Source organism: Haliaeetus albicilla, chromosome 19 (assembly GCF_947461875.1).
Source record: "Haliaeetus albicilla chromosome 19, bHalAlb1.1, whole genome shotgun sequence".
In the NCBI taxonomy this organism is placed as follows: Eukaryota; Metazoa; Chordata; class Aves; order Accipitriformes; family Accipitridae; genus Haliaeetus; species Haliaeetus albicilla.
The window spans coordinates 8,834,579-8,855,434 of NC_091501.1; the positions used below are offsets into that span (position 1 = coordinate 8,834,579).

Below are 20,856 nucleotides of genomic sequence, written 5' to 3' on the forward strand. Positions count from 1 at the left end.
TACAGGTAACTTGTGCCTGTCATGGGCTAGAGATGGCATTGGTTGTCACAGTGGACTGATGGTAGGGATTGCTTTGGTCCTAGCCTTTGTTTTTGGTTGTCAGGCCCATCTGGTCTACAGCTGGAAGGACATGTTGCATTCATTTAACAGCACTTTCTCTTCTGCATTTTGTCCTTCCCAGGAGCAATTGAGCGGTGCACGTACATCAAGTACCACTACTCCTCAGCGACCATTCCCAAGAACCTCACCTACAACATCACCAAGACAATCCGCCAGGATGAGTGGCATGCCTTGCGTAAGTGTTGCTGGCTTTCTTCTCTATTTTCCTCACGTGTAGTCTAAGGGAGGTACTCACTGGTAAATGACAACAGAGACTTTGACTGGCAACCCACTCAGAGTCCTCCTCTCACATACAGTTTGTAGCAGACCGATGGATTTGTTCTTAGTACCTACATCTCTGTTTCTGCTGCTGACTAGAAATTCTGCTGAGGCATGAGAAAGTGGCAGTGGGGAAGAGGCATTCATATGCAGAGATTAATATAGAGTTAAAGATAAAAACGAATAACAAAATCAATGCCCTATTTTTTAATACAGTAGAATGCTCTGTATGTGAGCATATTCTCATGCAGTTCATGCTGCTGCTGAGTTTCCTCCTTCCAGGAGAATTCATTGCTGGCTTTTATTGTAGAATATGTCCTGTTGCCAGCAGCTCCTGGGTGAGTGTGGCATCATTTTCCTTTGAAGATCTAGAAAGAGAACTGCTGTACCCTTTAAGGCACAGGGAAGGAGTTTAGCCCTCAGTGATAATTGTAGCCAGTGGTCACCAACTTGTAACATTTGCTGAAGCAACAAGATTTGACAGGGATGGAATTGCCTTGGGATGTATTGGCTGGCCTTAAAGCTTTTCTCTTTCTCATCTTGGAGATGGAAAAGGGTTTTCACTGATAAAATGGAAGAGGTAGGATTTCACAAGGAAGGATGCCATTGCAACTTGCTCTTGTTACTACATAGTCATGGGGATTAATGAATGTCCTGAGCTCCAATGTTTCAGTGGAAGCAGTTAACAGCATCTTGAAGATGGCAGGGGTTGAGGGATGCTGATTCTGCTTGAAAACCTAGAAATGTGGTAGTGAGCAGCTACTGTCCGGACTGTCTCAGTCTGAGAAATGTGCAAGACCTCTGGTGTTTCCAGGGCTTTCAGTCTCTGTTTCACTCCTGCCTTATGTGGCTCTTGTTTTGGGAGGGTCTTTTTAAGCTCTGGGGAGGAGATGATATAATGATATAGTCGATTTCCTGTATTGGTCAAATTGGGCCTGGTTTGAGACTCACTGGTGCTTGTAGGCCCACCTGGTCAAATATGCTAAAGCATTAAGGAAGTTCTAGAGGGTCTTGCTACACTCCTGACTTTTTTGAAATGTATCTGTGTGGATAATTACATATTTTTGTTGTGACATGATGAAGAAAAGGAATATTGAATTCATGCCTCTCGAGGTTATAAGAGGCTGGTCTTGCAAAATACTGTGCTGTGCTCATTTGTACCTGAAATCAGAACATCAGGTGGTTTGGTTCCCTTTACGTTTTCTACTACCACCTGTCATCTCTGCTGGTGTCAGTTTTATGTTAACATTGCTCATCTGTGGGCAAAAAGAAACACACTCCCCACCCAAGACGTCTTCTGTTAGGGTTTGTAGGACAGTAGGAAGGGTCTTTGGTTTATGCTTTTGTTTGTGTATGTGTGCTTTTGCCACTATTGCGAGCAACAATGACGTCTGCAACCATCCACTGGGAATCTCACTATTTAATGTAGGAATTATTGTCTGAAAGAAGTTCATCTTTATCTCAGCAATGGCTGAAATAAAGGGTTATTCTGTAGGTGTGTTTGTATCCCCCCCCCCCCCCCCATATGCACAGTTAAATACCATTACTAATATATCTGGCCATGTAAGACACTTGGTGTGTGTATCCCTTGGTGGGATCAGCAAGTTCCTGAGCCTGGTGTGCTGGCAGCTGACAGGAGCCTTCAGTAGGGCATTTGTCAGTCTCCAGAGTGGCAGTCTAGACATACTGTGCTTGCACATTTACATATCTGATTTGGTCCGAGGCACTTTCAGGGTGAGGCTTCTTGTTCCCTCCCTGGGGAGGGTACTCTGAGTGTGTGGGTGTGCATGCATATTTCTGACCCAGATTTTCTTGCTGGTTCATGAGTCAGATAAGTGTAGGTAGATGTAGACAGAGTTGAAGATTGAATCTCCCCATCTAAAGACAGAGAGGAAGAAGAATACTTTGCTAAAGTGCTCTCTTCTCCAGAGCAGTTAGGTGCAATGGTGAGTGCTTGATACATGGGGTTAGCCACTGGAGGATCTGGAGGTGACTGTATTTAAGAATGAACTGAACCTATATGACTATTTCCTGTGTAAGAACAGCAACCTTGCTGTTTTTCTCCAAAATATCTCTTCTTTTAAAAGAAAAGGGCAATACCAATCTTTTCAAATTGTGTTTTGGTTGAGGGGGATGTTCTCCCTTTGCAGTGGAGTAGACATAAAGTGGGGTAAAGTCTCTTCAGAAAGTCCCTGTAATTTTAGTCCCTGCCTTAGCAGCTGATCTGGTTCTATACCTCTAGACTAGCTTCACCCAGAGCACAGCTACTTCAGATCATCACTGCTCATCCTGAGGTTAGAATAGTGTTTCTGAGTCAGCCTGGCCGTTATTTTCCTCTGAACAATTTCCTATTCAGAATTGCCCTTTTGCTGAGTGTTGTGACAAACAGCAAAAGGAGCAGGGCCCAGGCCTCTTGTTCTTCCTGGTTTTGCCATGGGTAATTTCTTGGAATGGAAATGGTAAAAAAGTATTTCCTGATGGCACCCTGGAGAATTTCAGAGGAACTGAAAGAAAAATGCCTATTCCACACTGAAGCCACTGCTGTCCTTTGCCATATTTGTATTTCTGCAGTGGTTCTTTTCCTTCCCTTGTGCATGGGTAGCAAACTGTGATGCCTGGGAAGGAAATCTGTTGCTTTGCCCTTTTTACTGGGTGGGCGATCAGAGGAGAAAGGGTTCCAGCCGTGCCCAGCTGACTGCTTGTTTTTCAAACTGGTGGGCAGGACTGATGCTCCACCAGTTTCTCTTGAATTGCAGGAGTGGGTGAGAGGCAATTAATTTGAGGCTGAGAACCCCATGGCACCAGTCAGCACAGAAAGCAGATATTCTTCTACCTGTTCTGCCAGCTGTGCTAGAAGAACCCAGGGGAGCAGCTGAACCTAGAGGAATGTTTGGACTTGACTTTATAACTTTTTTTATTTTATATTTTTTTCATTCTACTTGACATTTTCAAGATGGAACCTTTGCTCCAAACTGATTGCCTATGGCAGCATGAGCTGGGGAAATGAGACTTCACTTCCCTGCAATCACTTCCTCTCAACTATCTCTGGTAAAACAGGGATGGAGGGAAGGATGATTGCAGTATTGCCAGCTCTCACCTGTCAGGAGGTAAATGTTCATCTAGTTAGACAAAACAAGTATCTAGATGAGCTAGGAGGGGAAGGAAGTAGGGAAGGAAAGCTGTGTCCCAACAACTTTGAGGATGAGTAACTGTCCCTTTATGGAAGATGCCAGTGTGATGATATGATTGAGTCACTATTAGGCATTTACCTGTCACATTTTGGCCCTAGCCTTGTGCACAGAAATTTTATCTATAGAAATTTTATCTATACCTTTGGAGCCAGTCTAGCTAGCATGATAATGTTTTATTTTTGCCTCTAGCTTCTTTTGTTTAGACCTTATGCTTCCTTGCTCATTTTTTACCTTTGAACATACTTGCATTTTCCGTGGGACTTTTTTGCGTATCCATTCCTTGAATGATTTCAACAAGAACAACTGTGTAGATACTACAGGATTGTGGGTTAGTCTGCTGTGGGCTCAGCAGGCTAACTGCTGCCTGGAGCCTCACAGGGCTGATGCTTGTGGGTCACTCTTCAGTCTTCCTCACTGTGGTCTTGGCAAGGGAAGGGTAAAAGGGGACTTTTCCAGAGTCACCTTCTCTCCAAGGCAGGTGAAGAAAGTATTGTGGCTTTAAAGTGCTGCAAACAAGCAAGTTGCAATGTGTGTTCTTGAAAAAGAAATCTCACTCTTTTCTTAGAGAACAAGTCAAACCACTGTCTCAGTTTCTGTTCTCCTGCCTTGGTAGCTGAAATGGGACAAATACTGCATGGTGCTCAGAGCCTTTGTATGGCAGAGGTCCCCATGGCTTGTGCTGTATCACATGAATGTCTCAACACCAGAAGAGAGATGGAAAATTCTTCCTTCTCTCCAAAAGCTTTTATTTTGCTGACTCACAGAGCCTATCATGCAAAGTAGATAGCTGGGTCTTTAAGTCTGTTATTTTTCCTTCCTCCCTATATATCACAAACTTGAATTTGTACTTTGGATTAAACGTGGCCACAGAAGAAGGAATTTGTCTGTTCTTCTCCAGCTTGCCATTGCCACCTAGGCCTGTCTTCCACAGCAGCTGTGTTTTGTGTCCAGGAACATGGAGAGTGCTGCATCTGTGTGGAAAGTGGCTGAAATTGGTATGGAAACTGATCTCTTCCTGCACAGCTTAGAAATTGTATCACCAGACTGCTTTAGAGAGAACCAGTTCACAAACAGGTAGCTGATGCTTCCTGAGAAATGGTTAGAATTTCCTGGGTTTTTCTTGGAAATATTCCTTGTCTGGTACTGTGGGTTCTCCTTTGCCTGTCTCCTACCCCTTCTCCACTTCTACTGTGAGACCACAGGATATGGGCTCTGAATTTAGAGCGTTGGCATGGGGAGCTGCATTGTCAGGAGAAGAGGAAGCGTAATGCCTTTTCTTAATTGGAATGATAAGGTTTGTCTGTGCTGTTGAAAACTGCAATAATCCCGTGTTTGTGGTGGTCTGAAAGCCATTTGCATAAAAAATGAATTGTAAAGTCAAAAGTAATAGCCTGCTGCATTCTGAGAGGAGGCAAGTATTGGAGGAAATGAAGGATTTCTACAGGATGTAGAGAGTGGTAATATTTTAATTCATATAACATCTATGCTGAAAGCTGAATGGATTTTATCAGCCTTAATGGTCTGAACTTTGCAGGAGATTAAGGATTCCTCATTTAGGCCTACAAAGCACTCAAATGCCTCCTTATAACCAGTAAAACTACTGGGGAGGGGCTGGAAAAATCTCCTTTTGTGGAGGTCAGTTATGGTACTGATAGCAGTGGCAACAATTAGCACTCTGGAAAAGACCGTAATGTCTATACTTTTAATTTCTACAGGCTTCCCAAGCCTTCTCATTCCATGGAACAAGATGTTGAGGTTTGTACAGAAGCTCAGTTGATAGCTTGGCAATGCATTAGTAACACCAGTAGGCTCATGGGCTTGACCCTCTCTGCTTTTATAAGCAACAATAAATATTTCATTATTGTATCTGTATTGAGTGCTGACCCGAGAGAATTTTTTCTTTTGTTTTTTTCCTGGGTACTACTGAAAGCAGTGTTTGAAATAAATAGGCAGCAGCATCCCACTTTTCTTGCTCCTTTCTTCCACTCTCTCCCATACTCCCTTGGGTCTCCTTCCATTCCTATCTTCCTCTACAAGGAAATGCTGTTTCATTTTTAATTAGCTACCTTGACCCCCAGATGGAGGTACACCCTGAAGTATGACACCGTCCTGCTGGTCAGTGCCATTTGGCTGACAATATGATGTCATTCCTTTAATGCATTGACTATTAAGGCAGACGGGGCAGCCATCCTGGAGGTTAGTCAGGCAGCAGGTGCTTACATGCCTGGAGGTCTAGTGTTGCTGGATCTCCACCATATTCGTTGTTCCTATAGCTGATGACCAGGTGGTAGTGACAGACCTTCTCATTTCCCTCCCTCTCTCTGCTGTAGCGTTTTCTTCATATCCTGCTATTTCAAGCTAAGATATAAAAATGTTTTTTTGGCATCAAAATCTAAGACCTATTTTGAAATCTGTAAGGGATTTTATTGCCTTCTGCTAGGCTTCATCTTAGGATCTGCTAATATGGCTGTGACCTTAATACCTACACTAGTGAACAGCTTTCTCAACTGCATACTACTTTTTATTTCCAATACTAACTTTGCTTCTAAGAGACAGAAAAGTGGGAAGGAGTAAGGGAGAGCGTCAGTAGGCCTCCCAGTCCTGAGTTGACAGGGGTGTCCAAGCAGAAAACATGGCTAAGATTTGAGAAGGGAGGAAATTAGGAAAGGGGTGAAACTTTGTGCTGGTGAGTTGGGAGAGGTGAGACAAGGGATTACTGAACATTGAGACTGGGATAAGGGCTGGAGTGGTGGGCTGGAACAATTTGGAAGGGGATGTGCAAAAAATGGCCAAGCTCTGTGTTGTTTGTGTGTGGACGGGGCTGGGGAATGAACAGGGAAGAATCCCCTCCAAAGCCCTGTTGAAAGTGCACAAGTCAGGAGTCCTACTGTACATCTGCTGCTAACACACCTGCGAAACACTGGCAGAGGGGAGGTCTCATCCTGCTTCCTCAGCTGGTAGGTTCTTCCGCCAGCTCAAGTAACAGGGGGCTCAGAGGTGAGTCAGAAGAGTCTTAATGTGCTGATGAACTACTTGCCACTCTCCTGAATCAGTAAGGAACCCCACACTAGAATTCCTGCTTTTGCAGTTTGTTGTTTGTTTTAAAGTTAAGAAATTAAGATGAATATTTTTAAGGTTGCAAACAGAAGCATGTAAAGTTAGGAGATTACACAGTTCAGGCTGCATACTTGGCCTTAATTTATCTCCTCTGAGCACACTCATTATCAAGTCTTTAATTACTGTAATCACATACTGTGTTTTCCACAGGACCCCTGCCTTCTTCCATACATTTGGGATATTCTGTTTCCATTCAATGATGTTTTCAAAGTTTGATTATTTTTTTTTTATTGCTTAATGTATGGTTGCTGGCCTCTATTGCAGAATACCCAACTCCTGCTCCAAAGACAGAGTTAACCACTTTAAGCTTTGTCACACTTGTAATTATTGTATTGAAGTATGGTGTGTAAATATAAATATATTAATATCTAATAACCTTTCGAGGTGGGCTATATTTTCTATTTTAGGTCTGGCAATCAAAGTTAGCTGGTTTAGGTTTTTTTGGGTGTCCAGTTGGAGATGACTTGGGTTTTACAGTAGTTAACATTAAATGGCTTTTTGTATGTTCAGAGCACAGTTCACATTGACTTTCAGAGCAACTCTAAGTGCTCCACACCCTGTAAATCAGACTTCACATGGTCACCCAACTCACACTGGGTCAGAGTAAATGAGGAAAATATGGCTACACACCACCTCTAAAGAGATTTCTTAGAGTAATTGACATATCACCAAGGACTTTGGGGGTAAATGTAGAGGAAAGTGCTTGTGTGAGAGGGAGGAGGAGCTGTATGTCAGCTGACTGATCTCAGCTCCAACTGCTCTTTGCTAGAGGGGTTGCATGTGTTCTCACCTTTTACACGGACCCTTTCAAAGGGTCACATTCTTGTATTTCCTAACACTGGCATGCTTGACTCGGCGGCCTTTAGAGTATTTTGGTATTTTTCTGTTTGCTTTTGGTTTTTTGTTATATTTGTAATTGCAGGCACTTTGATTCACCTTGGCTTAGGCAATGTTTTATGTTGTCTCCCACTATTATATTGGAAAAAAGAAGACATGTTTTTATCTCGATCATTGAAAAGAGTCTTAGGGTATTTACGGAGATGTTCTGAGTGCAGGAAAATTGAGAGCAAACCCCCTCAAGCCTTACCGGTGATTTTTTACAAAGGAGTATTAGAGACATTTTGGCTGTTGCAGTGTGGAGATGTTGACAGGTAAAACATACCATCTCTAATCATTTCCAGTCATTCAGCCAGTCAAAATATAGCTTTATTAATATGCATACAGAGCTCTCTGTTTCCCTTCTTTCCTTCTTGAGAGACACAGTGGGGGAGAGATGGGCGTTTTTCTATGTCTCTTGGCTAATCAAGAATGATGCCTTGTGCATTCTTAGGGTGAGAACACAGGAAAGAACAAACAGGATGATCTAATGGGTCTCTTCCATCTGACTTCTATAATTTTTGATTTATATACCAATTTAATGCCTGGTTTATGATGATTTATATCCCAGTTTATTTATACCCTGGTCTGATGCCCCACCCCACACTGTTAGCAAGATGAAAGCCATCCAGTTAAATATTTCAAGGTGATTATATGCCACATGCCACACACAGAGTTAGTAATGAGAAGTAAATGCTTCCTTGCTTCAGTGCAAGAAGAAAGACTTAAGTGGAACATTTTGGAAAGGACATTATTGTGATTTGTTCAGAGAGCTGTGCACCATCCACAGGGAAACATCACTGCAGCCAGCATGAGAGAGATGCCAACAAACTTTGCATCAAACAACCTGGCTTTGACCCTGACAGAAGCTGCAGGCTGAAACATGTAGATGGTTTTTACATGTTGATAGCTACTAGGCAGTGGTTGCCATTTTAATTACTGTTTTGCAGTGATGCTTTTTGTACATTGAATCGCAGAGTAAACCTGATCCTCATGTACCACCAGGATATCCTCCTACTTGCTACTTTGCAAAGCTCTAAAATGTGTGCATATTAATGTGCGAAAACTATAATGCAGCTTTACATCCTCAGATTCTTAAATTGTTAACTGGGCCATGACTATTTCGGCCATGTTGTCAGAGCTGAATGTAGTTCTGGCCCAGGAAGACTGGATGAAGCTGAAGGATTTGTTCTAGGGCCCATCCCAAGACTCCTTAATTGGCTGGGTGAATCACAGTTTAGCTGTTCAATTATTCCCTGCCCACCTCCAGGAACTGATTGCACAGTTGGTGAGGGAATAGGAAATCAGGAATATAAATCAACTGCAGGTATCTCCTGTGGGACTTTAGAGTTCAGTCTCGCAAATCTCATCTGGCTGCTCTGGATGTAGGTTATATTTAATGGAGCTTGAGCCTGCGTGTCCCTCTGCATCACTGGAATTATGACAGCTAATTTGAATCTATTTACTGCTAGTGTGTCCAATGATCAATATCTCTTTCATAAATACAAACTCTCTCTCATCTCTGCCTCCATCAGCTTTGTCTTTTCTGGCTTGCCCTTTGCATCCCTATTTCTTTGTTGTTTTTTTTTCCCCCAAACTTGATTCTCACCTAGATACTCTGAGAGAAGGAAATCAATGGAAGAATATCAGTTACTGACCTAAGAGGGGCTTCTTTACCATACACAGCTAAGGCTGTAAATAATTCAGTAGGGTCCCTGTCTTTTCTTTCCTCCCGTAAGATTGGGTTTATTAAAATTTTATGGGAGGGGACATGGAGGTGGCTGAATTACTGGTTTTATCTGATACAATCTTTAGCAATGCATTAGCTTGGTACTAGCTGCTTTTCACTCATCATCATAGGCACGTATTAAATCAGTCTTCCTTGTAGAATCCATTCTGCAGCATGTTATAATCATGTATTTGAACATGATGTAATGCCATTCCTTATAACTCACTCTCATGCCTGATTGTGTTGCCGTGGGAAGAAAAGTGTTAAACGGCCCAGGCAAGGCTTAATTTTTTTTTTTTCTTCCCCCCGTATCGGGAGGAAGTCAGTAGTGGCATGAATCCATACACACAAAGATCCTAATCAGAAGGGAGCAATAAGCTGGGGACTAGAAGTTTGGTTCTGCTTATATTTATACCAGAATAATAATTCTACTGAAACCAGAATTGATATTCTGAGATAAAAATAATGTGAAATCAGCATCTAGGTACAAAATATTCAGAAAAAGTGCTTCTTCAGATTTTAGACTTTTTGATAATTGAGTGAAAATGAACAGATTCCACAATTACACTTTTGTTAATGCTGCTGCTGCTGCTAGTGTGTAGTGCATGTTCCATCCTAGCATTTTGAAACACTTGGGCAAGGGTTTTCACTCAGTATCCTTCTGACTTAAACAGGATGCTGAAGAAGGAATACAACCCAAATACACCCATTTTACATGCAGAAAGAGAGTTACAGAGAAGTTAATTGACCTGCTAAATGTCATGCAGGGAGTGAGTGGGAGAGCCAGAAACAGAACTCAGGTCTTTGGACTCCCACTGCTGTAAGTGCTAGACAATGCTGCCTCCTATAGTGCCAGAGATTATGCAGCATATCTCCTGGAAAAGACCATTGCAAAACTCTATAACAAGGATAATGGTTTTTCTAAAGGTATTAAAAAAAAAAAACCAACTTTTTTCAAGTGAAAGCTTACTGGCCAAAACCAGAATCCATTACGTACATTAGTGGTGATTTTTCTCTCCAAAATAATGGCAAAAGAACCATCAAAGGCTGGTAGTGAATTAAGGTATACAAAGTGGGGATTCCTCAGCACCTGCTGCAAACCAGGTCCTCAGAGATATCAGAGGGTGAGCAACTACAATCAATAATAATTTAAAAAATTATCTCCATTAGAATATGTGTAGGTGGTGTGGATTTTCTGCCACATATGAAGTGGACTCTAAACCAGTGTCCTCACTGATTGTCATGACAACTAATATGCACAGCAAGAATAACATACTGGTACTCAGTTTTACCTGCAAGTAATCTTAACTGTCATTTTATTTGAAAAGTAATTAAATGAGTACATTTTGAGAAATAATAATTATTAGTCCTATTGCTGAGCCATAAAATAATCTGGAAGAAGAAATGCACACTGAATGGAAAACTGTAGGCAAGTAATTTCAAAACGGCCTTCCTCATATGGCCTGGGGAGAACCTGTCCTGTATGGTGAATCCTCCTTGGCTAGCAGAGTGGCCACAGCCAGCTCTGCATCTCATCCCAAAATGGCATGGGTGAGCCATGAAACTGATTGACAGGTATAGCCCTGTACCATGATAACTAACTGTGAACCATCCACTGCCAGGGCATATTAGAGCTACCTGTGATTTATTCCAACATAAACCTAGGTTGAACTGGTGTTTGGCTCTTTTCAGGAGTATCTTTATCCCTCATGGAACTCGGCATTATCAGGATCTATGTGTTGACTGATATATTTCTGATGTATTTTATTGCTGTTTAGGTCTTAGCATGAAAGCAGGATTTTTATTCAGCAAATAAGCCTTGCCTCTGACATTTAACCGTTCTCTGGAGCACTAGCCCTCTGTACTGACTTCAGCTGATGAAGTTGAAAAGTCTGTGGTGACATCACTTCCAGGGGGGACCAGATTTTTTCATGTAGAAGGAATTGAGGATTTTTTTTTTTTAAGAAGCAGACAATTCATGCAAAAGCCTTTTGTAACAAGGAACAGGGCAAAGAAATGTGAAAACTACTTGATATGGCAATAGGATTAGCTTTTCAGAGCTCCCAAAGCATTCCAGGAGGAATCAGTGGTTCTCTGAAGATGTGAACTGACAGCTCTGCTAGGTGAAGCTTTTTGATGGACCAAGGGTAGCATAGGTAGGAGCACTTTGAAAATCTGTTTGATGCATAGATGGATTAGATTATTTGATGTGTCTTGTTGGCTGCTAGTTTGTAGCATTCTCTGATTAATGGTTATGGCCTTGGCTTTCCATGGGAAGGCACCCCTATGCAAGTAAGAGAGCAGAGTTCCAGAGGTAAATGAATCCCCATTTTATGGCAGTCAGATGACACCAAGTGCAATTTAAGGATATTCTTTTTTTTTCACTATTGGGGGAGACTCAGTATTTTACTAGCCAGAAAAGAGAGGCCATTTGTCATCAGCTGATTGGATTCATGAGTGTTTTGCTGTCCTCTTCTCACAGAGCAGAACAGTTAATCTGTTGCTGTACAAAAATGCTTATAGAAGGCATAGTAGATACTGTTGTAGGAGCTGAGACTCTGTAGTAAGGTCTGGGAGACCCCTAAACCTGGTGGTGTAGTCCCCAGAAGAGATGCATTAGCTGAAAGGGTTCCACCTGAGTGGGGGACTTGGGAGAGCTAATCCTCAGGCAGAAATGGTCTATTAAGAATTGCAAACTTGGCTATGAAGTTGGCAGGACCTTCAGTCAAAGAGTATATAGGCAGGATGCTGATGTGGGCCAAAGTTATCTGCAGAGTGATCTGACCCACACAGCAATCCCATCTTGGTGGTGTTGGGGGGAACTACTTTGGGGCAGAAAGCCACCCGCTTTGACAGCTTCCTTTATTTTGATGTTGATACAAGAGGAAAGACATCTGGTGGGTGGCTGTTTAGTGGTATGGTTGGTAACTGGAGAAGCATTGCTGCTTTCCAAGTCTTTTATTCCTGTATTGTAGGCATGAGTAGAGAAAACACTCCCAGGTGTAGGAGCAGGACTCTTACAGCCTTGGATAGTGGTGAGTGAAGAGAGGACCTCTTTGTATGACTGGGATGCTTTTTTTTCTTTTTTTTTTTCTTCTGAGGATGCAGGTGGATGAGCTTTTAGTGGTGCCTTTAAGAATATGAATAAGGAACCCAAGGTGATGTGTGTAAACACCTGGGGAGTAGCTAAAAGAGAAAACAGAGAAAAATGGAAAAGCTGCTGGGGGAAATAAAAATGCAATACCTAGATGCTCTTCTGCACTCTAGCAAACCTCTCTTCTCTGTTTTTTATGCATCAATGTGGATGCATTAGATTCATGTGAAAATCAAACAAATTCCTGACATTGCTGGCACTGCTGAGACAATAACCAAAGTTGTTGCCTCTGTCACTTTCCTTTTGCAGCAAAGTCTGATAGCGCATGAGACCAGCGTGAGCTTGCCGTCACTCACTCATTACTTTTTGAAATTTACTTCTCAGTCTGTGTGTGTCAAGCTCTTGGCACAATCCTGATAAGCAACAGAAAGGTTGAGCAAACAAAGTGAGCCTTTCCACAGATCGATAGAGATCAATCTCTTCATTTCGACAGAATGACAAAACAAAAACAGCAATTAAGTATATTTGATGCTGATAGCTAGCAGGCAGCTCGCAAAACCAAAGTAGCAAGGGACACATAGGAGAGCTCTTGCCTGCACATTATTTATACTGACCCCGTCAGAGGGATGATAGCACAGACATGAGGATCACACAACAGGTAGATGTGCCTTGAGGCATGTGCATGGTGGATTCTGGCCAAGGTATTTGACTAGGGCTAGGTTTGTTATTTTGTTATTTACTAGTGGTCCATGACACCGTCTGAAGTGCCGTACAGCTTTGGGCATACGTATGTCCTAGACCACAGCGTCTAGGGCAGAGCTGCAGGTCACATGAAGATGGGACTTTACTTTGGTGTTAGTCAATATCTGTAATGTAGATTGGTACCAGATCATGTGCTGTCCAGTAATACAGCACATCTGGTGCACTAACTTACATAAAAGTCTGGGAGTGGGATGAGTTAATTCATTTAGTTGTCATTAGATCATTCAGTCAACCATGTGGGACATAGCCACACCAGTGCACTGAATGCCAACAAACCTTACAGGTACAGCTTGAAGGCAGGATGACTAAACAGTGTGTGAGATTCACTGGACTCAGTTTGCTGATGGATTGCTGTGTACTGAAAGGCTTGCTCACTGTTGCATTCAAGTATCAAAACATAGGTTTTGGTGAAGTAGTTTTAAAAGGTCTGATAGTACAGAGTACTGTCAAGAAAACAGTTGTCCTGGTAGGATCACTGGATACTTAGAGCACCAAGTTATAAAAATGTTCTTGTAGGCACTGCTGTATATACACATCTTATATCCACCTGTACGTGAACAGGTTTGGATATACAACAGGTGGCACAGGAGAGAAAGCAGTGTAAGTGGAATATTACTGGTAGAAAATATCAATAGCTGATGCCTGACTCTTATGAAGGATTGGAAAACTGATTTTTCAGTTGTCCTGAATTCAATGTGTTGTTTTGTTTCTCTTGCTACAATGCTGGCATCGTCAATAAAAGTAAATGAGATGCAGCAGTTTGATGTGGCTGTTCTGGTGGGCCTCTGGTGTGAATGAACTGACAGCAGGAACAGAACATTGGCTCCTGCAATAAGATGAGTTTTCTCTTTATTTGGGGGTGTCTGAGAAGGCTGAAATAATGTATTGCTTGTGAAAGCAAGAGACTTGACAGCACTGGCTAAAACCAGGCATACTGCAGGCAAGTGCTGGGCACTTTTCCCAGTTACAGCCATGCTGGTGTGCTTAATCACAGTGTACAAACTGTTCTTCTATCAAGAGTTGATCCCTTGTTGGTGTGGTGTACTCTCTTGTTTTCAGACAGCTTTGCTGCTGTGTCTTGAGCCTTCCCCTGCACTACTGCCCTGTTTTTCCAGAAATGTAGCACTATTGCAGCTGCACGCTCTGCTCCTGGGGCTGCCGCTCACGTCAGAACATGTCTTGCTTCAGTGTCATGCTCTTCCTGGAGGAGGTCAGATCCTGTAGACTAGCATCCATTTGTAGGGTATGAGTTCAACTCATGGTGCTGATCTTTAGGTCCCTAGCTTTATCCAGCCCCTATTTTGGGGGCAGAGAGTGTCTGTGAGATGCATTTATATGCTTTTCATCATACAGTTATCTCGAAGTACTTTGGCCCCTGATGGGTGTGTATTGTAACTGGGCCTGACAGACATGGCCCCGAGAACTTGTTGCACCAGTAGATTTCATTGTAGAGCAAGAGCTCCCTGGAGGGGACTGGTCAGCTCTTATTCAGTTGTGAAGTGGGAGAAACAGAGTTAGCATGTAGTCAGTGATTTTTGGCTTTCTGTTAGCTGAAGGCGTGTGCTGAAGGTGCTACTGCAGTGCAGCTGGAGCGCAGAGGGGCCGTGGGCCTGCCTCCAGCCCCTGGGAGGGGAAGGCTGAGGCTCAAGAGCTGGCTGCATCCTTGCGTTCCCCTTTTGCCTGGTGGTGCCCCTGTGTGGGTCCTCCTGGGGGTTTTACCAAACTGAAAGCCTGTGACAGGGAGATGTACTGCTGGCGAGTGGAGGAGAACAAAAGAGCTGCAAAAAGGGATGTCTAAAAACTTATGGAGCAACATCATGTAGAAACCACGGGAGGTGGAAATCTTTCACTGTAGTATCAAGTGAGACAAAATGCCAGTACCTCAGGCAAACAATAACAAGCCCTGAGTTGATGGAGCCACCTTCCTGCAAAGCCTTAGCCATTGCAGCTGTTCTGCTCTGCCAAAGCCGCTCTGAGGCTGCTCAGAAATGATTCTCTCTCCTCCCTCTTTAGGGAAATGACAAGGGGTGGTCTGGGGGAAAGGTGCCAGCAAGCACAGAAGGGAAGAGAGAATAGCGAAAATTTGATGTTGAATGTATTCATCACCATCTATTCTAGGGTCAGTTGTTGTCATTTTTTGTATTAAATGAGGTGTTATTTTTAGACTTCCAAATCCATACATGGAAATTATTCTCAAGTGTTCCAGCTTTTATCCTGTATAAAAAAAAATCTCATCTTGATAGCACATTTATTGCATTATTTTGTATCATTTCTTTTTATCCTTTCTTCTTCCTGCTCCAAAAATATTATCCCTTCTTGCTCCCCTACCTTGGCTAACATTACTGGAGACGCAGCAAGAGAGAGCTCACTTGTTGCTTTACTGTTCTGTTAGAGTTATGGAGGATGTGGTGGTGGGTTAAGAAGAGGCTTAGCCAGCAGCCCACCCATTTCCTTGTGATTTTTTCTTCAAAGAAGAGTCTGACAAAGAAGAGTTGTTCTGTTGCAGATTTGCTGAGTTCAAAGGGAGTGCCCTACAGATATGACTGATTAATCCTCAGAACTGGCACGTAAAGCTTATGCTATGCCACCGCTACTAATGTTAATGGGAGTCAGGCAGCTTACTAGTGCATTGCTTTAAAGAGTAATAATTTACCCAGAAAAGTCCTGAGGCAAGAGAAGTGATAGTTGTTTATTAATTCTTTCATAAATCCTTTTGTCTATGTTGCTGGCATTGGTTTCCATCTGTTTTAAGTCATGACATTTTGCTGAGCCCTGGGCCTTGAAATGGGAAGGCAGGATTGTCTTTTTTCCCTGTCCTTGAACTCTTCGGTGCCAAAAGCAGGTGTGTTTACTAGAAATTCAGGCTAGATTTACAAAGGAGCGACAAAAACCTCATAAATGCCTTTGACACCCTTTGTTGCACATGCAAAATTAGTGGCTGTAGAGGAAAATGTGACCTTTAGGCAGCCATCAGAAAGCACACGGGGAAAGCTGCCCTGTTAGCTTTGATAGATAGCAATCCTGCATCTGGAGCATGGTTTTGACATCAGTGAGTTACTTATGAAAGCATGTGCTTTTTCAGAGGGAAATGAATTGAGATACCTGATTTTGAGATGTCTGACATGAAGTATGCTTGAAAGGGCCTGATGGTCAGTGGGAAAGGGCTCAGCATTCCTCAGCAGCCTGAATAAGGCTGTTGGTATCTGGCTATTTTTGTGTAGCGGTATCTCCTAGTACGGGCAGTTGCCCAGCAAAGGTGTCCCTTTGGCAGATTTGGCAGTATTTGTTATTTCTGCGTTAGACCTGAGATTTCCAGTGAAGATGCTGCTTTCTCACTGGAGGAGAGAACTTTGGCTAGGAACCAACTCATGGAGAAAAGGCTGTGTGCAAAATTGCACCATAGTACTGGATATTTTTTTGCTACATGTGAAAAGTTTCCTCCACACATACAGTGGATGTTCATGTCCCAAAAGCAGGAGATTTCTAAAAGCACTCAGACTGCTTGGGATCCCAAATGACCCTGAAAGTCACAGGCAAATCTTGAAAATACCATATTTTGTTCCCAGAGTAGATGAACCAGCACAAAAATTGATGGATGCAAACTGTCTTGGTGATCCTGGTGCGAACTGGCTTTGGAAGACATGTGGCAAATGGCAGCCAAAGTCAAAGGACCTCCTGAATACCAAGTTTGTCTTGAGATGAATAGCCATAATTACAGCTACATCTGTAGCTTGTATTGCAAAACCTAAGATTCCTTCAGAAACACTGTTTGAAATAATGATTTCACAGCACAAGCTTGAATATCAGGATTATCAGTCTGGGGGAGTGGGTCATTTATTAGGTAGAATTCCCTTTCCCTCCCACTTTCCAATAAACATTTTGAATTTTCTTCACCTTTCCTGCTTTTTTCCTTCTTTCCCAAATGCATCAACTTTATATTCTTTCTCACTTTAAATTATCTAGTATCCGTATGCATATCCCTGTTGCTTCAGTATGTAACTATTGGATGATTTCCCAGCTGATTTCTCTTTCCCTCATGGGGTTTTTTGTAGCAATGAGGCTGGTGCCAGATACCTCTTGATAAGAGAAATTTTAGTTATTTGAACAATGGTATCTCAGATACTTGGGTTCATTTCCCTGCCCCTGCCTGGGGTGACAGTCAAAGGATAGAGAAGAGATTGAGTTTCCTTTGATCTGAGAGAGGTGAGTAGTGACAAGCTGACTTCTCAGCAGGATGAATGGGTGAAGAGCTCTAGATAATTCTTGTTATGAACCATTTAAACTATCAGCTGGAGCTGAGCAGGCAACGTTCAACTAAAAGCACATTGTCCCTTTTTCAATTGCTTGCTGGCATATCTCACAGAGGGATATGGGGGACAACCTGGAGTATGGTGATGGCCCTTAGTGGGGCTGGTAGAGGGCTTAGGAGCAATATGGCAGCAGTTGCTGCTGGAGTGTGTGGCTGCTATTCCAGGTAGCAGCCTACCCGGTATCAGCTCTTAGCAAGTGTAGAAGGACTGACAGACCTTAATATTTCCTATTGGGCTGTGCAGTGTATTTTTGTACCCTTTCCCCATTTTCAATCCTGAAACAGCCTCTTTCAGACTACCATGAGTACTGGCACAGGCCTGTTTGGGATTTTGGGGTGGGTTAGTAGTGAAAAACTCTGGTTTAGCTCCAAATGGAAGATGATTATACTGCAGGCAAAGTCTCATTTATTCAGACAACATAGGCTTTACTGTCTTGTTGAGTTCACATGGATGTTTTGTGTCCTTGCAAGATGTTTGACAGTGTCATCAAGTCACACCATTATTGTATAAAAATGTGGTTCTTGAGTTTCATTTTTATGAAAGCACATTAAAGAAATCTGGGATAATCCAGAATTTTTAGAAGAGATGACTACTTATTTTCAGAACTCCCTATAGACCAAACATAGGAAAAACAACTTGTCTTTCAGGAGAAGATTGAGGATTGTAATTATACAAAATAGCCACGTACTTGCAATGAGTTGAATTTTCAAATTTATATGTTTAAAAGGAAACTGTACTCATCTGTTGTCCTTTCTCCAAACTGTAGCAGGAACTAGTACTCAGAGTTTGGGGTTTTTCCATTGTTGACTTCTAATCCATAGCAATTAAAGAAACAACAACAAATTTCTCTAACTCCCTAATAGGATTTAGAAGTTACCGTGTAAAAGTCACAGCAGCCAGACTCTAAAATTCTTCCTTTAAAAAGTTACTGTGGATTCTTCCTGTAATAGTCAATATGCTTATTAAAATCTCATACTGCTTCCTGTCAGCCCTGTTCCTCTGCTTTCATTGACTTCATAATTTCTCTGGTGTTTGGGTATTGGATATCTATCCATTGGATATGGGTATTTTTTTTACTGAACATGTTTCCCTAAGGGACACAGAGTCAGCACTTTGCTACTAGAAGGTATGTAATGGGACAGTTCTTGTGAGCTTCTTATATTATGCGGATGAAACATGCCTGTACACCTCGTCTTTACTCTGTTTCCCTTACGTCCTCTCTCCGTGCCTATTTCCTCTGCAGAAGGGCAGAGTAGCACCTTGCTGATAAGACTGGCAGCACGTGGGCTGGGGCATTTTCTAGGAGATGCTGTCAATGTGTTTGCCCAGCGTGAGCCCCTGATGTCTCTGGGAGGCAGCAGGAGCTACGCGGTGGTGGCTGTGGCTGGGCAGGCAGGGCTTCTCTCTGCCTGAGTTGAGAGGTGACTTGGGCTCCTGCTTTCTTATCAGTAAGCTCCAGAGCACACCTATGACAGGTTTGTTCTTCAACAGTTTGATTACAAGATAAGTTTTTGAGCAAGATCTAATGTTGCACACAATATAACGTCAGCATCCTGCCCCAGTCCCCATGCTTTCAGCCTCAGGATCCTGCAGGCAGCAGTTACTCCACACGTGCTCCTGCTGGGGCTGCTCAGGTCCTTCAAGCGCTGCTTTAGCAGCTCTCGGGCTCTGACTGCATGGCTCTATCTTTAGAGCTGCAGAAAGTCCGGTACTGCAGTGTCACAACATCCTACGGAGCGGGTGGTAAAGCAAAGCCGTGATTTGAATTTTAATTTCTTGCAAATTATTTCTTGGGTAGGAAAATGTGTCTGAGTTCATGAACCTCAGTTTTAGAGGTGCATTAACTGTAGAGAGAGCTTTTGACACATGCTTGCTGCAAAGTCTAACAGGGAGGAGGCTACCTGCATGATGGAATTACTTTTTGTAATCTTTTGATGTAATTTCCTTAACCTTGTACTAGTTTTATCACAAGGATATCTTTTGTTACATTCTACTTACAAAAGAGAAGAAAATAACTAGTTGTTATTCTAGTTGAATCACAGAATGAAATTCAGACACAGCCGTCACACAGTTCTAGTATCTGAGGAATATCAGCATTATGAACTGCATGTTATTAGCATATTCATTAACAGTGCACAGAATTTATTTATTAAGTAATGCACAGATAATGCATTTATATGCTTGTGCTTCTGTTTTGATGTAGTTAATATTGAAAAAAGCTTGTATTTTTCAGTTTGTTAAAAATATTGATGATGAAGATCGAGTTAGTGTGCTGTTACTGTGTGTCGTGTGTCACCTCACACTCCCTTAGGGACAAATTTAAGGCTTCACTTTCTTAATATCCTTTAAGTACCTAGCAAGGTGGATGTTCTCAGCTACTATTGATTATTGCTGTTGATACTTGCAAATTTAAAAAAATCGCTACAGTAAACATTTGATGTAAAATTTAAATCAACTTGTAAATGCTGAAATCAACAAATAATTTTTCACCTTCATGTTTTCTGTAACAAATATAGACTCCCTAGTGCAAACCAAAAAGCATGCGCTGCATTTTATAAATTTACATTACAAGAGCAAATTATTTTCATAATCACTGTGGATTTTATTCACTGCCAGGATTAAGACATAATGGCACAAGCCACACAAATACCCCTGGTTCCAGCTGTGGCTGCTCACAAATAAACAAGACTATTTCGGGCAGCAACAGAATCAAACTGATGAGTGAATGTGCTGATGCAGTATGTCTTTGGGAAGCCCTCGGCAGCAGCGAGCTGATGGATCTCTGGTTGGAAAAAACCCCATGTGTTTCCCTCTCTGGGGAAAGAAGCAGCTGTCCTCTTCCTCTGGGACTGCATCCTGCTCTGTCCTAAATAGTCTGATACATTTGACTGGCGTTGCGGTTGCTCAGGATGCAGCATGGTTCCCTTAATCGTTGATCAAGAACATCTTGGCAGCATTGATTCAGTAAATGCCGCACCGGGATCTTGTCATGGATGCCTCCCCAGCATGACGTGACTCTCCCGAAAGCTCTGTTTCCCAACTTGTGGCCCTCCTTCAAGGGGAATTGGAATAAGACACACCATGCATCATCCAAAGGATGTAAGAGAAGTTTCTGTGGCTGATGTAACCTTGTGGTGGTTATTGCCCACTCTAGAGTCTTAACCGGCTTTTTAACATCTGGAGAGGGGAGGGATGCTTTCTGCGTAATTAGAAAGAACATTGACCATTTGAGGGAGACTGTCTGTCCCAGAGATTTCCCTCATGGGGGATGGTGAAAAGAAAGCATGTGCCAGGGAGTCAGGAGGATTTTGAGAGCTGTTCTCAGTGTTCTGCTGATCTCATGTGTAAGTTCTAATTTTGGGGGACCAGCATGTATTTTGGATCTTTTAAAATACGTTG

At 42.4% G+C, this 20,856-nt stretch overlaps 1 protein-coding gene across 1 annotated transcript in view; it reads left to right on the forward strand.

The window, feature by feature from the left end:
- The window catches only part of TMEM178B (transmembrane protein 178B), a 233,943-nt gene that overhangs the window by 61,530 nt on the left and 151,557 nt on the right, over nt 1-20,856 (forward strand). The window contains exon 2 of the mRNA XM_069807545.1: nt 182-295. Within this exon, the coding sequence (XP_069663646.1) occupies nt 182-295 (114 nt within the window). The remainder of the gene's footprint in view (nt 1-181; nt 296-20,856) is intronic.